The following is a 17,183-nucleotide window of genomic DNA, read 5'->3' on the forward strand; positions in this document are numbered from 1 at the left end:
GGCCGGAGTAGTGTACGTATTTTGGTTTGGGGGTTTTGGTGTTTTTTCCCCCGATTTGGCGTGCAGTGTTTCAGGGAGAGGAGCCGGGAGCGCTGCCTAACTCCTGGAGGATGTGGGTTAAATGAACCTTGGCTGCGGAAACTCGGAGCGGCTCTACCTTGCCTTTCGAACACGGGCGAGGAAGAGGTGATGTTGTGTGATGGTTCGGGTAGTTCGGAAGGGAGGTAGTTTGTCTTTGCTCGCTTTAGTGTGCTTGGTTTTAGCTGTCTGTTACAGAAACGTGCTCGCTGGTAGGTATTTAAACAGAACCCAAACCAGCGTACTTCAGACTGAAAAAAAGGTTATTAAAAATCATCGTGTGTGCAGACAGTGACTAGCACTCAGCTGGGTAATTTCTGTTCCGGACCCTGCTAGATTTTGGGGAGCTTCATTTAATTCGTGGGGCGTCCGTCCTCGTCACATGTTGTCATTTGAAAGTTAAAAATAACCCCCCAAGCGCGCTGAGTTTTGCCTGCACCTGCCTTTGCCACCGCTGACTCCCCGGAGTTCTGCGCGGTGCTCTCTCGGAGCCGAAGACGCCCGGTCCGTGTCCAGAGCCCTGCTATTTATAAGAGTTGGCAGAGCGGGGGAGGAGGAGGAGGGATGCAGCAGCAGGCTGTTTGCCTTTTGCATAAACTACCGAGGCAGGTTGCATATTGTTTGAGATGTTGCATCGGTGGAGGCGAGGCGGGGTGCGGGGGGGAAGAAGTGCAGAAGCTGAAGTATTCCTAATCCTTCTTTTCCTAGGGAGTGTGGCTTTACGAAGCGCTTCCCTCCGATGTGAATGCAGTGTCCCCTGTGGGATGCAGTAGGTGATGCCCAGCTCTACTGCAATGGCAATTGGAGCTTTCTCTAGTTCTCTTCTCGTAACCTGCTGCCTCATGGTTGCCCTCTGTAGCTCCACCGTTCCCATACAAAAACTGGCCAAGGCTCAAGACAAACAGGAGATAAAAGCGAGCCAGGAAAAGAGAGATCACACGTCTGCAAGGGACAGCCAGACGGGTCCAGGGAAAATGAATGAGATCGGCAGGAGCGGGAGGGAGGAGGGTAGCAGGGACTGGAAGAGCAAAGGAAACAGGAACTACTCGAACAAGGAGTCTTGGACTAAGCAAAAGCAGGCTTGGAACAGCCAGGGGACAAGCAGTAAATCTGGGATCGTTCAAGTGCAAGAGCAAAGGGATGCTGCTCCTGAGGAACCTCAGGTGGCTGAAGATTCGTCTCTCCCAGCATCTGTTGCGAGCGTCACTCCCGAGCCCCCGGAGGAGTACGCCTATCCGGACTACCGCGGGAAGGGCTGCGTGGACGAGAGCGGCTTCGTCTATGCCATCGGGGAGAAGTTTGCGCCGGGCCCCTCCGCCTGCCCCTGCCTCTGCACTGAGGAGGGCCCGCTATGTATCCAGCCCGAGTGCCCCAGGCTCCACCCTCGCTGCATCCATGTGGACACCACGCAGTGCTGCCCGCAGTGCAAGGAGAGGAAGAACTACTGCGAGTTCCGAGGGAAAACCTACCAGACCCTAGAGGAGTTCATGGTAAGGAATGAAGCCAAAAGTCTTTTTGTGGGTTTTTCTCTTGTTTAAAGTGGTATTTTGGTCTTTAACTGTTTTCTCAGGGAGTGTTCTGTGTCTCTCCCTCCTCTTCACATCTTTGTGTTAATATTACTTCTGCAGTCCTGTAAAATATTCCCCTTAAACATGACCTTTCTTGCTCTATGGCACTCTAATATTTTTAAGTGAGGGTGCTGATCTTTATTAATTCCTTTGCTATTTACAGTAAAAAATGCTACTTGGAAGGATGCTGCTCAGTGGTGTTATGGATTTTGTGAAAATTTTCAGCAATTTTCAGCAATTTGTTTCCTTATTTAACTATTAACTGTTAAACTTCTGCCTTGAAGGGATCAAGCAGGGATTTGTGGGCTGACTTCTATTCCTAGTAATCAGTTTGTGATGATCCCTTCTTTTGTAACAGTCATTTCTTTTTCATTATTAACTATTTAGGTAGTGTCGCCAAGATTGCATAATGTTTGCTTTCTGTGGATGACTATAGGTCTTCTTTTTAACAATAGCATAGTTTGCAGTCTTGATTGCAGTGATACCTAAAGAAAGGACTTGAAAAGCTTCATGTTCAGGGAAATCCTTTCAGACTAGGGTCTTTTTAGCATTATTGTGCAAGGTTGTTCCCATTGAAAATGCAGGATGTTACAGTGCACTCAAAAGTTTTGGAGTTGGGGCCAGTTTTCTGGTTGTTTACCTTGTCTTTTTCCATTTAGTATTTTATTGTGGTTGAGACCTGTGAGCAGGCTCTAAGATTGGCTTGTGAAATTTCTTGTGAGTGACTCTTAGATACAGGGCTGTTCCAAAACCCATTTCTGAATACACTGGAGAATTTCATGCTGAATATATTGAGGGGAGTATGAAATATAATTCAAGGTTCTGGAAGCTGAGCCCCTCTCAGGGTGGAGAAATAGAAAGTGAGTATTTGAAGGCTGAAAGTAAGTTGTCACCTTTGCTCTCTGGTATTTGCACGCTCCTGAAAACTTAGCTTTGGTTCATAATGTCTTTCCATGTTCTTCAGTTTAAGAGAAAATAAATAACAGAGCAGAACTACTTTCTCCGTAATAAGAAAGAGCATTGTCATTTGCTCTCCTTAGGCAGTAATGCGCAGAGCACTGGTGAATTGCAAGGTATGGCAGAAAACATTGTATCATCCTCCCGATTTCCATGTAATCCTCAAAGGTTACATTCAACTTCAGGGTGAAGTTTTCTACTTCAGAGGGAGCAGCTACCGGAACAGCAGCTAGTTGGTGTGACCTTTTCAGAGATGGCTTTTGAGATCCTTTCTTTCCCAGTAAACTTAATTCTTGAGGAGTGGCCAAAAGATGAAGCTTCTTCGCACCTTCTCCATAGGTCAGTGTTTTAAAGGCTTCTCCCTGCTTTTCATTCACACTCTTCTACGAAATTCTGTTTCTCAGCCTATTTCTGTAGTGGTGTTGTAGTAATGGCTGTAAAGCAATCCTAAAATACTGTGTTAAGTGTGTAGTAAGTGTAGAACCTTAATGTTCCCTGGTACATTTGAATATGACTGACAGCCTTGGTAAAAATAGTGTTGAACAGTGACATTTATAGAAATGTTCTGAAAAGATTTTGGTTTTCAGCTTTCTTTTTAACTCCATTCAGCTTTTAGCCCTTGGCTTCAGATCTTCCTCTAAAGAAACATTACTGCTTTGCTTTACCTGGCTTTGGAAACACAAGTGAGAAGGGATGTCTGCTCAGTACAAACAAGGAAAGTTATTGATGCAATTAGGTGGTGGAACAGCATCCTGATTATTTTCCTATGTGAGAACATTGTTTTTTAGTTGAGATTCAGCATTGGTTCCAATATTTTGAGCACAAGCTGTAAGTGCCGCTGTTTGCCCACGCCACTGCAATCAGTGGAGCTGTCTGGCAACACAAGGTGTAGGTGTAGTCAGGTTGCTGCTGCTCAGTGGAAGCAATTGTGAAATGCAAGCAACTGCACAGTTTCAAAGGTGATTTTGTGAGTTTAAACTTCATAGTCTTAGGCTGACCATGCAAACTCTTGATTAAGGTCAGGGAAGGAGTTATAAATGGATAGTGACGTGATTTTTCTCTGCATCTGCTCCTACTATTTGTGGCAAGAGTACCAGACATCACTGAAGGAAGAAAAAGGTGACCTCCTAACATTTAAGTGACATTTTTTGTATAAACATTTATGTATAGATGTATAATTATGCATGCAAGTTTTTAAGTCTGCTTATATCAAATTCCTATATGGCTTGGCATGGCAAAGAATTGCCCTGACTGGAGCCAGAAGCTCAGTGCACCAGGGAATTTGAGGTTTGATGTGTTTCTTCTTTGATTTGCAGTCCGTCCTTCAGGCATTGCTTGCGTGTGCATGTATGCATGCATTTTTGTGTTTTCAAAAAGGACATGGATATCAGCACAAAACACAGCTTGGGTATAAGGAAAGGATGAAGTCTCATAAACTTGGTCACCTGTGGGTATTGTGGGGCAGAATAGCAGTGTGATCACAACATCTATATTAGTGGAACTGGTAGCAAAATCTTTATTTGGTGAAATGCAATGGGTGTTAAAGTTCTGCACTGAAGCTGAAGACTTCTAAGACACATGGTCCAAATCTTCCAAATAAAATTTGAAAATTATGGCTGATGTATAAAGTCTTATGAGAATGAGGAATTATCTTCAGAAGTGCAATGTTTTGGAAAAGACCTGTAATTCTGAAAGCTGTTGCTTTGTGTCTTCTAGAATTTCCTTGCTACCACAAGTGGTATTTGTTTTGTGGGTAAGTTACTTGGAAATCTGGAAGTCAACAAACCCAAATGAGTTTTGAAAGATCAGTGGTATTTTGAAGGCACAGAGGAGTAAAAGCATGGCTGCTGTGTTTATTATTGTCAGTGTAACCCCATTCATGTTCTCCTGGGTTGTGTCAGTGGCAAGAAAATATTAGTAAAAATTCCAGCATGAAAGAAAACAAATTTGGAATTATGACAGGTTTTCTTTTTTTCAATTTAGATGTTCTCAAGGCTTAAGGAACCAAATGTAGATTGTATATCTGTTATTAATCCAGCTTTTTGTTGGTTTTGTTTTGATGTCTTTTTGGTTTGTAATAAAGTTGGACATTTGGTAGGGGAAAGCTCAACTTACTTTGGACTGCAAATGATTCGTCACTTCTTAATTATGACGATTTACATTAAGCTGCTGGATAGACCTACTACCCTTACTAAGCTACAGCTTTCTTCACACCACACTAGTGGAAAATGTAGCAGTTTACAAGCAGTTTGCACACTAGTTCATTTCCTCTTTTACAGTGTCTGCAACTCCTATACCTCTGCTCATAAACTTCCCTTTAAACAATTCTAAAGTGCTAGGGTTTTTTTTACCATCTGTAGTCTATTTTCTACAGGTTTTATGGCTGCCTGGTGAATACACAAGACTTCTGTTGCATCTTGTTGTCTTCCTACAGTTCTTTCATAGGTAGAACTGCTGCTACTACAGAGTTAACAGCTTCATCTGTAGACCATGGAGATGTGGTATCATTAGTTGTCAGAGAGAGATTGATATTATTTCTAGTCCAGCCTGGTTATGTCAGAAGTGCTGAGTGTGAGTGCTGCTGGTCTGGTCATTCCCCACAGGAACAAGTGGGATGCTCCTTGCAACGACTGCCACTGGGAACTGCGCTGCAGGGAATGCGCTTGCTCTGCATGAGTACAGAGGGGAAATGAAGGACCAAATGTGTCTTTTCATTCTGATTTATTTAGCTGCTGTTACATACAGGGACTGTCTTATTGTCTCTCTCTCTAGTGATAATTATGTCTCCAAGTATTAAGCTGCCATTAAGGTGCAGAAAGTGGGGGTTTTCTACTGTTCCTGCTGTATCCTGATGATCAGTAAAAAGCAATGTGTTTAGTCCAAGGATGAACAGATAATGGCTGACACTGATACCATTTTAGCAGCCACTGTGGTTTACTTGAGTGCCTGAAAAGAGCTTTGTAGAATAACCTCGTGGAGACCCTCCTTCCCACTGCCATTACTTGGGTTGGTGGGTTGTATAGATGACAGTACTTACCAAGAGTGTACTGTAAGTATTCCCCTGAAATCCTATGATTTATTACACTTGAAGTGTCTTCATTATTGCAGTATCACATTAACAGTGCACTCTTCACAAAATATGTAGTCTTCAGGTGTGTATGCTATATAGGACAGAAATGTGTATCATGAATCATCAATATTAGATAAGAATTTGACCAGTTTTGTTTCTCAACCAATAGTAAATTACTTATTTTTTCTGAGAATTTCAGCCTTTGTCAAATTTGGAAATCTAGTAAACCTATATAATTAGAACATGCTTGAATTTTACAGAGGAGAGATTTTAGGAATAACATCTGTGTGTTGCCTTGTTTCCTGATTGTCATCAGATACTCTAGTTTTTACACCACTTCCAATATTGAATGACACAGCTACTAAGCAGTGTCCTGGACTAAGCAATGTCTGTTGTGGTAGCTACTGATCTCATTCAGCTTTGATAGTTGGCAAATTTGCATCTTTTCCAAGTCATGGCAAAAAGTGTCAAATTTGATTGAAAGCTGTAGGTTTGCCTTGTTGATCCTGATCCTTGGAACTGAGTGCTGGTGTTTTTTTTTCAAGTAGGATTATATATTGTATGATATTTTTATATTAAAAATAATATTTTAAAAATAAATCCTCCTTAAAACCCATATTTTTATAATTTAGTAAGTATTGTTTCTAGATATAACTCTAGAAGGAGGGATTCGTCTTATTGAGTTAATACTTAGGAGCTCAGGTTTGCTGACACTCAAAACTTCACATGTGGTTCAAGTGATTACTCGAAATACCTGAGCCTTTCAACTCTGAGCATTGGATCAGAAACCTCCTCATCTGCTGACACTCCAGCTCTGGAAGTGAACGTGACAGTTTAAAAACGATTACAGGACAAAGTTGTCCTAAAGTCTGCAATAAAGATCTTCTGCACTGGACTGTCAGCCTCCGTGTGGGATTTCCTAAACATATGCATGGTGTTATCCTTGGTAGAGTGTAAAGCAAAGAGAAAATGCAAAGTGAGTAGCCACCAAAGGAAACCTGAAATAAATAATAGTAATAAAAGCAGAAAGCAAGAGACAGCAGGAGACCCTATTTAGGCTTTCTTAGCATTGGGAAGGGCATGAAAGATATCTGAGTACATAAGTGAATAACAGCCTTGGCAGGTGGGAAGGGAAGTAGCAAAGCATGAATGAGCATTTAGTTGGAGATGATGCTTTGCAAGCATCAGCATGTTTGAACTTTGGAAGTGAGAAGGATGTGAGAGGCAAGCAGAGAATGGATTTGAGGAAAAAATGTGATAGGCTGCCTGAAAAATAGGGAGAAGAAGCAGATGATCTGCAAGTTAGACATCTGGGTGATTCTTCAAGGCGAATAATTATTTTCTTCTTTAGATTTTATTTTTTCTTCTCTTATTGGAGAAGTGAAATGGGGGATTGTCTGCATCAGCTGGAATCTGAAATGAAAAACAGTCCATAAAAAGAACAACCTCCTCCTTAAGTAAATCAGTAATCTGCACAGATTTTAGATTTAGAGGATCACTAATAATAACGTTCAGCTGCATTTTCATCCTGTGTTCTGAGCATGGGTACCCATGTGGTTTTTTGGAGTGCAGCAAGGAGATTTACAATATAGCATTTATTGCTCTTCAAATCCTTGCTTCCCTCTATCTCGTGTGGTGTGAGGCTATCAGCAATGCAAGTGAGATGTGTCTGGTCAGGGATGGTGAGGAGGACAGCTGGAATTGTACATGTGGCAAATGCAGACATTTCAAAGTCCATTTTTTACTAAAGAGAGTCTTGCTACTCTTTTGTTGGGAATTAATTTCTTTGAAGTAGGTCTTTCAAGTAAGTATCTCATGGTATTCCTATTCTGCAAGAGTTCTTCAAACACAGTAACATTTTATTAGGTATAAAGGATTACCTGTATTTTCCTTCACCCCTTTCTTTGAATTTCAACTTTTTTCCAGAAAGTTACAAGTATTAGAAGAATTGTCCAAAAACAATTAACCTATGGGAAATAACTGAATTCAAAAGAATGGGGTTTTTTCCTGACTTCTCTTTGAAAAATATAATTTTCAATAAAATGTAACTTCCTGCTACCAAAATACTTTCAAACCTGAAAAAATTACAGTAAGGACTACCATTACAAGAAGTTTCAAACTTCATTTAGCAAAACTTTTCTTCTTAAAATAATTTTTTCTCTAAATTATTTTTGAATCTCTAATAGAACTGAACTAGATTATGAACTTAATTTTCAGGAAGATCATTAGAAATTCAGTAAGGTAATTTTTGTTTAATTTGTGTTAAAAGTCTTCACTGTTGCTGTTTTCAACATCCCTCTGACTTTCCCATTTGGTGTGTAGGTTCAGAGAAAAATCTGTTTTGTTTTGGTATCTTTTCCTGCTGTGGTTCTATAATCTTGAAGGAGCCCAGTCTTGCTCTCTGCATTATTTAGGCCACAAAACCCATTTGTTTTAGAGTGGGGAGGGAAAAAGACGTGAAGGAAAGAACATTGCAGATGAGAGGGGAGCACTGCACACTCCAGGAGTGCATTAAGGGTGCACTCCAGGAAGAGCTAAAGGGTGCCTGGGTTTGTGTTTCAGGTTTCTCCGTGTGAGAGGTGTCGCTGTGAGGGCAATGGCGAAGTGCTGTGCACGGTGTCAGCCTGTCCCCAGACCGAGTGCGTGGATCCCGTCTATGAGCCTGACCAGTGCTGCCCCATCTGCAAAAATGGTGAGTGGTGCCTGCAAAGCCAGGAGGAGGCCTCTGCCAGAGAGATCCATGGTGCCCTGTTCTGCTTTTGAAAAATTATTTAGATACTTGTCTTTTTCCTCAAATGGAGATGGAGTTGTTCATGGGCAGTGTAATCCTTTTGTGAGGAATCAGATCTCCCTTGATTGTGGTGGACTCAATTATGACCTACATGGATGTTAGTATCAGCTGTTGGTGTATCTCTTATGTATATAATTTGCATGAACTCATTGTGGTTATGTTTTATCTAGGTACACAAAATGGTACTCAGACTCTTCATATTATCCACCTTTCAACATGAGCAGGAAAAGCTACTTTTGTTCTCCATTCATATTTGTTTCCCTTTCAGATATTCTTCTCCTTTTCTTCTTTTTTTTTTTTCTTAAGGCAAATCAAACATACCTTATTGAGCTCATCTAATTTTCATAACTAAATGAATTAAACTCCCAAGTTTAATTGAATATTTTTTGTAACTAAATTAGACAGAAAGTCTCTCTACTCCCAGCAAGAGCTTGTATTTGATCAAAGTCTTAGTATATTTAGGCGAAAGAAATTACATGACATACTAGCTCATCACTTATAAAGAAGAAATGATAATTTATTAATAGAAATGAAAGCTGCAAAATCTCAAATGAAATTATATTTAAAATTAAAAATGACATTTAAAAATACTCAGATAATGTGCACACATCTATTATTTCTCTTGAATAGGTAGGTTTCATTACATTAGCTAAAACAAACTGCTTAAAATTGTGGGAAAGTTGGGGGAGGAGAGAGTGTACAGCATATGGTTTTCACAAATTCAACAGTAGATGATAAGAGATTGTTAATTGCATTGGAGGAGTTTCATTTGTATGGATATAAAAGTAATTGCTTCATATTCCTTAATTGGTTGTTACAACCCTGAAGGAATTTATTCTCGGCTGTAGAGCTTAAGGGCACTCTTGTTTCTGGAGATGAGGACAGGCATTTTTCAAGGCATTTAGGGACAGTTCCTAAGAAAGTCTGAATTTGGAAGCTGGTGATGTCATAGCTAGCTAGTCCGAAGGATCCTTCAGCACTTGTTTGATGGCAAGAATGTCGCTGACATTGTGCGTGACATGCTCTGCTGCAGTTCCCCAGGTCAAAGTGACTTTAGCTGGCAAAAGGTCTGTTTTCAATATCAGGGATGGAGTTACAAGCAGAATGTGTTAAGACTCTGTAGTCTTTCTCACTGAGCTTGTCCAGTGGTCTTAACAGTGTTTGTAGCTGGGTTGACTGTCCATCAGACATTGACACATCTGAATGTGTTCCTCCACACATTCTCCCACAAGCAGCAATGTAATGCACAGTAGTGGCAATCTCCCATTGATGGCTCTCTTTTGGATTAAGGTGGTGTGGCAGTGCAGGGCTTGGCTTGGCTGTTCACACAGATTCCCTGACACTTTTCCCAGAAATGAGCAAAAGTTCCCGAAAACTGTACATGAAACATACCTTTTGTTGTGAGGAAGCTGCCTTTTCAGAGCTGTTAAAGGTGTATTACCTGAGTTCTACCAACAAGAAAAGGATGATCTTGTCCTTAGCCTCTGAATCCCCAATATTACTTGTGTATTTCTCCCATATAACTGTGAGCTGGCATCTCTGACCCAGTTTCAGACCAAGGTGACCACTGCTGCCTGTTTCTGCTCAGCTGTACTGTCACTTCTCTGCATGTCAGAGAACCAGCAGTGGCTTTCCTTGTTAGCTTTTAGATGAAGAAGAAAACCATTAGCAATAACAACAAGACCAAGATAGCTCAGAAGCAGCTCAGCTTTTCTGGATCAGCAGTTTCAGTGTAATACCACAAAGAAACTTCTGAGGAATCGTCTCCACTGAGGGAGTGCATTTAAAAAAAAAAAGGACTGTTTGCTTTTCGAGCCTAAAGTGTGGTACACGTGCAGCTCTCTAGGAACTTCAGTGAATTGCTCAATGTTTTTAATTAGATTGGAGCAAAAACCTACTGAGCAGGAAAACCTAGCCTGCCTCATCCTCTCTTTTTCAAGCCTGCTGGAACAAATGTGCTGTGAATGTGGGTTGGAAAAACAATCATTGTGTTGTGCTTCAGGGTTGATTGTTACAGCGATGACATTAATGACATCGTGTTAGAGACACAAAAGGGCTCTGGGTGATGTACAGGGAGCTCAGCCATTTAACCTGAGTGATGGGAAAGGTGGAGCCATAGAAAGCATCCAAGTGAGGTAACTGCCATCATGATCTGCAGTAGAGCAAGAAGGGGTGGGAGGTGAAGTTTGGATTCTCTACTTTACTAGCATTGGTATATGCTTTACTAGCATTTGGATTCTTTACATTTACTAGCATTGGTGTGTTGAAAATGCACACAAATCAAACCAATTTCCCTCCCTTTTCTGCCACTTCTTAACATATAACCCCTTCCCAGCTTGCCTGGTGGAAGATTGCTGGCAGTGACCCAACAGTGAGAGCTGAGTGACTACCTCTGTCACTGGTAAGAATATACACAAATGCCCAATTAAGGAGTGTGGAGGAGATCCAGTGAAAGCCTGTGATTATTAGAAATTAATGAATTCAGTATATTGACAGGTGTGAGATCCTGTGCCTTATCCCTTGTATGTAGTTGTAGTTGTAGGTATGTAGTTGTCTTCTCTATTTTCACAAGTTTGCTGGCAGCCCTTACAAGGAGGGGAGGATGTTTAACTGCGCATTGGGCTTGCACAACTGCTCATGTGGTGGTACAGACTTGCTTTGGATGTAAGCAGTGGTGAATGGAAGACTTGTGGAATTAAAGAGTAGTTGTATGTGTAGTATTTAATCTATATCACATCCCAACTTTCAAGAAGAAACCTGGATACTTCCATAGCTGAAGATAGTACTTCTTCGTGAGCAGGGACAGGGAGTGCTTTAAAAGAACATTTGCTCTGAAAAGTAGTATATAGAAGAGACAAATGATAACACCTCACTGAGATCTTTGGATTAGGAGAATTTTCCTTCTTTTTATGCTTCAAGTCCCTGCAACTGAGGGAGCTGTTTTGTGTTTATCTTATATAAATGTCCTGAAAGGAAACAGCGTGAGGACAGAAGGGGATGGAGGAGAGGCTTCCTTCTCATGTGGATTACATGTTAAGCTTTATGCTTTTGGTAACCATCAGCACCAGCCACAAGAAAAAATCCAGAAAGTTAAATCTGACTTCAGAAAGTTACATTAAGTAACAGGTGCCCAGTTCAGATCTCCATCGTGCTATACAATATTAGCATTGTGGTTACTTTTGTGGAAGACATCACTGCTCACAGTGATATCAATAACCTTAGATTCAGGTACAGAAATTTCTACAGTTTGTGCAGAGTTAAGGGTAAAGATAATGGGCATACAGTCACTCTTTCATTGGGAAAAGTCTGAGTACTTGTCACTGATGCATTTGGGGGTAACACTAGTAGTGAATTGTCTTTCTCTAGATTACCTTGGTTGTGTGTTCCGCTTGTATTCCCAGCATTAGAGCCCTAGTAGACATACACAGCTGAGTTCTGCTTGGCCTAAGCCTGCAGCCATGGAGCAGCTGATGGAGTCAAGGGTGGCCCTGATCCTGACGGTGTGCTTGCAGGAAGATGAGATTAAACCCATAACCCATGCGGAGCCTGAGGGGGAATCATGGTTGCTAGACCAAAAAACATTTTGATCTAAGGTCCCCAAGAGATTTTTATTTCATTATATGGCTGAAAGATTGCCCCAGATAAAATGAAATGGATCCTGTTGCCCTCCTAGCATTCATCTATCCGTGTGTCAGTGTTGTTTCTCTGTCTACAGCAGGGAGAGCTGAGCTTCTCCTTTTAGCAAAGGCTCATAGCTGTACAGTTAAAAATGAAAACATTGATGCCTGGAGGGTCAAGTGTGTTCTCAGGGCTGTAACATTTGCAGGAGATGTCTATTCTTACTGGTTGTGCAATAGGGAGACTTCACTGATTGCAGTCCTTTCAGGTGCCTTAGGTAATTTCAGGACCTAATTTGATATTTGTGTTCATAGTTACGGTTGAAATACATGCATCATTTGGTTGAAATGCTTGCTGCTAGTGAGGTGCAGGTGTAATGTGCTGTGGCTAGGGAGGGCGTGTGGTGATGGTTTTGTATCCCTGTGCTGAGGCTGACTCACTGAAGCTTGCTTTAGTACCTTTCCATACAATTGCAGTGTTTAGGCCCAAGGTGACTTAAAAGTGCTTCTGAATGGCAAGTGGGGACCTCCATCTGAGAGAAGGAGCTCTCAAGGGAGCAAAACCCTGGTAATGGCTGGCAGAGCTGTTGTCTCCTTTTGCTGCTGTTGGTAAAACAGGCCTTTGTCTCACCTCAGGACTCAGGTCTGTTAAACAATGGTGCTGGTTGATGCAGTACTGATGTCATCCCTCTAAGATCCAGGTGGAGAGAGGCTACGTTGGGCTGAGAGACGTATCTGGCCATAAGAAAGAGGAGGATGTTTATTCTGGGCCCATGAAGGGAACTTGCACCTTGGCAGCTCTCATGTGAGCTGGCTGTTTGCTCTGCCCTGCAGCCCCAGCTTTGCTCAAGGACCATGGTGAATCTGACCTGTAAAATTTAATGTCCTTCTGCAGTGTGTTTAAATAAAACATTATATGACCTTGACCATAAATGCCTTAATCTCAGCAATGAAGAAAGTATCGTCATGCTGGTGTCCAAGCAGAGGTCAAGGCATAACTATTGCAAACATCCCGAATGTAACTGCTGTAAAATTTAAGTAATCCATGCTTTTGATTGTCCTCCCTTCCTTTTTCTATTGTCACTTTAAATACCTTTTTCAGTCATGCTTTGGCAGCTAATTTATATATAGCAAATGAGATCCAGAAGTTTTATCGCCTGAGAGTGGATTCTTCAGTCTACATTATAAGGGGGAGATCAAATCAGGTGGTTATGGTGGCCTCTTCTAGATGTAAGATATAGGTACCATAAAATGATTGTAAGTTCTAGTTGATAATATTGAAACAGTATTTATTTTTTCTTTAATAGGATGTATGTTAAAAAGTAATAACCTAATGAACAAGAAATAATTTAAAACTAATCCCAGTTCTGCCCAGACAGTATGCACCAATGTGATTTGTTCCCTTCTAACTTGTTGCATTTGAATGCTTGTGTATGCAGGGTAACATTTGCTCCACGTTTCTGTGTGCACGAATCGCTTAGCAAAAACTTCTGCATGGACTCTCCACTTCAATAGAGTGTATTTCACAAATGATTTATAATATGGGACTCCTAACGAAGAAATATTAATGTTCTGGGGGAATGAATGTTTCAGGGAGAAAAAACATTATTTAAGTTGCATGAACAGCTGTATCTGATTAAAATTGCCTAGAGATTATGCAGGTAGGTTGAAAAACTGTAGCAGATATTTCGGCAGCCATGTATTGAAAACAGCAGCCTTGTTTCTTTTAGTCTGCATTGGGTGTTTAAAGTGGCTTCCAAATCTGGTAGGTGAAGTTGGTAAACTAGTTGCAGTAGTTTTTACTCTTGGTTTCTGCTGTTGATGAAGTTGAGAGGAGGTTTGGTCTGTGTTGTCTTAATTCAAGGAATTCCTTTAAACTCATTTCATCTCTCCACTCACTTTTTCTCTCCACTGTGGGAAAGTTGGTGGCTGCGTAGGCCATGTGTGCTTCTTGTGCCATATTTTAGATCCAAAGGTGTTTAGATGCACATGGATCAGCACTGCAAAGTGGGCTGAACAAAACCTTATGCCAAAACCACAGAGGCCTTGTTGTATCCAGCTCACATCCATGTGCGTGCCTGCGCGTGGATATAGGATCCACTGCTGGCATCGCTCGCGTTCAGCTGGCTAAGGAGTGATAGGTGTGTTATTTCTGCCTCCAAGGGTGTTTATTTAGTGTACAAGTTATGTTGACTTTCAGGGTATACATGTTTTCCTAAGTATAGAAACCCATCAGACCATGAAAAGGATCTGTCTGAAGATACGGCATTAGTATCCAAATACTGAGCCTAGATCAGTTACATGGATAAATCAGTTTATATAGTCTGTATGTATTTATTGCAAATAAATATAGTGTGCATTTTTTTTTTCCTTCCAGATGCCAGAATGCTCTCAATTGGGAGTTCTGCTGTCAAGAGGCCGCTGTAACTCCCCTGAGTATATAATGTCCCATCATTTTGCTCAGACACATGAGGACAATCAGAAATTATACTAACCTTGGTATTTAATGTGGTACTTTATACTTAAGTAGAAGGATGTTGAAGAGCCTATTAAACTATAAAAGCAGTGTATCCTATAAAGTTTTCAGAACTCACTTTGCAATATTTTTTCTTTACAGGCTGTTACAGTGAGCCTGAAAAGCATTCAGTTTTTTTCCTATTACTTGATACTGCAGGCTTAAGTCATATAGCAAAGCTAAATTCTGCTGTTTCAGTCCACTTTTGTGACAATTGCTTGCAGGGATTGTCATTTTACTGTAAGTTGAAGCAAAAGCCAATGATGATATGCCCCAAACTGTTGTTTAGTGGTGGTGGTCCCAGGTGAGTGTGGGAAACAAGCTGCCAGTTCCCCATGGTGCTCAGAACTTCCATGTGTCACAGCTACCTGGCTTCTTAAAGTGTGTTTTGTGTCAGCCTCAGGAGCAGAAAATTGAACATGCTTACTCTGCTGATAGAAAAAGAACAGACACTGAAATCCTGGGATGGTAGGAGAACATTTTCTAGCGACTTTCATGTATCTGATGTAGCTTACAGTGCTTGTCATGGCAGTTTCACACATCTGCCATCCTGTATAGTTCTGGATGCTGGTTAGGGTTCAGACAGGAGAGTGCCTTCATGCCAGTACCCATCAGAGTATTGGAGTAAACAGTGTGCTCTTACTTGATTTGTCGTTCCTGACACTTTCTCTGGTACATTGAGCCACATTTGGGCATTTGCTTGGTTTCTAGCAGAACAGCTAGCCCATGCTCCCCAAAATGAAGTCATCAATTGCTTTGGGGTTTTGTTTATTTGTTTGTTTTGTATTTTTAAGTTCTTCATGTAAGAGTTTTCTGAGTTTATATTGAAGTTTTATTTCCACACACCTGGAGATAGGTAAGATGTAAAAAGAGAAAAATAGATCCCAGATCTCACATTATGGGCTCCCCCTGCTCCATACACTTTCCCCCAGTGTTAGTTCTTTGCTGTTCAAAGAAAACAAACATTAAGGGAGTTGCCTTGTCTCCTACATCTAGTATTTATTTTATGCTTTTCATTCGAGAAAATATTCCCACTGCTAATTTTGTTCCCCCATTCTGCTATTGGACGTCTATTTTTATTTTGTCATTAGCTGAAATAGTGGCAAACATTTGGGGGACATGTAGGCTTCCAAGGTCTGAAACACTTGTGTGCATCTTGCTGTATGCAACATCCTTGGAGTAAAATTCCCTTTGAATAGAACACTACACTATTTGATTTAATTGTGAGCTCTTAGATTCTGAAACCCTGTCTTAATCCAGATTGAGTTACCATAGGTTAATTCATTATCCAGTGTCAGCTGAGCCACTGTACTGCCCACGTGAGCTCTTAGTTGTGTTCTTTGCAGATAATCCTGTTTGTAAATAGAAGCTGTTAGCTAGCTAGGTGCTACAGTAATAGGCCTACATGGCTGATTAGTATTTTGTATTAGTATTTTGTGGTGTGATCAAAAGGAGCAATGAAGAAAGATACCTTGTGCATTTTGCTTTATGTTCTTTTGCATTTTTTCATTGCTATTTCATTATGTTCAATGAGGCATCCAAGAGTTTGCTTGGCTTTGAAGGGAAATGGAGGCTTATATTAAAGTGCTGTGGTATGTTGGTATATCTCTCTCATGTAAGAACACTTGCCCTCTGATGATTAATGATATAATCAAAGTCTCATATAGTTCTAAGTGCAGTGTAGTTTTCTCTGCTTATATTTTCATAGGAAGTTGAGATTTAGGCATTAAGAAAGATGTGAATTGATCCAAGTGACTTACTGGTTGATGGAAACAGGGAATTAGCTGATTTCATAAGATTTCATTTCCTTACCACTTTGCTTTCCTGTGGTTGAGCTTTGCAATCATGATGGCCTTTCCATGCAGTGCAGGATTGCTAATGCCAGGTTTGTCTTAACTTGGCATGACTCCTCTTTCTTTTGAGTTTGTTGAAGGTCTTACCATGGCATGACAGATGTCTCAGAAGTTTTCTTCTAGTCCTGATGGAACTGTATTTGTAAATGAAGTCAAAATCTGATCAACAACAGGAAAACTTGTTTCCTTTCCTGAAATGAGCTTGACCAGGGGCTAACTGGGAGACCTCTGCCAGAGTTTGGAAAAGGATTCTGAAGAAAAAGAAATGATGTGTTCTTAGGGAAAAGGCTAAAAGCTTATCCTATTTTTTATTAATATTTGTAAAATTGCAGTGCTTGTTTTTCTTGTTGCTCTAAGTAGCATCTTACTGTTTCAAAGTACTGCACTGGGGATCCCCCCCGTGGTGTGTGCTGTGAGAGTCCTGAATTAAGTCCCTGGCTATTACCTTGGCCCAGCAGGTCAAACACCTTTGTCAGCTAGAGACTTAAGTACTTTCCTAATTTAAAACCTTGATCTTTAAGGTGGAAGGAGCTTTTACTTCATGAACCTTTGGATTACTTTCATAAGGGTAATTATCCATACAGTTTTGTTTCCTTGAGCATATGCAGCTGTAGAGCAGCAGTGATTAAAAAAAAAACAAACTAAAAAAAGAAAATAACACACTTTAAGTAATTCCTTACCTTCACCAACACAGTTACCATAATGATTAGCATTTCAAAGCTGATAAGCAATCA

At 40.8% G+C, this 17,183-nt stretch overlaps 1 protein-coding gene across 1 annotated transcript in view; it reads left to right on the forward strand.

Moving 5' to 3' along the window:
• The window catches only part of VWC2 (von Willebrand factor C domain containing 2), a 54,455-nt gene that overhangs the window by 442 nt on the left and 36,830 nt on the right, over nt 1-17,183 (forward strand). The window contains exons 2-3 of the mRNA XM_036379023.2: nt 787-1,568; nt 8,236-8,365. Coding sequence (XP_036234916.1) covers nt 855-1,568; nt 8,236-8,365 — 844 coding nt within the window. The 5' untranslated portion in view covers nt 787-854. The remainder of the gene's footprint in view (nt 1-786; nt 1,569-8,235; nt 8,366-17,183) is intronic.

This window comes from Molothrus ater, chromosome 1, assembly GCF_012460135.2.
Source record: "Molothrus ater isolate BHLD 08-10-18 breed brown headed cowbird chromosome 1, BPBGC_Mater_1.1, whole genome shotgun sequence".
Taxonomy (NCBI): domain Eukaryota; kingdom Metazoa; phylum Chordata; class Aves; order Passeriformes; family Icteridae; genus Molothrus; species Molothrus ater.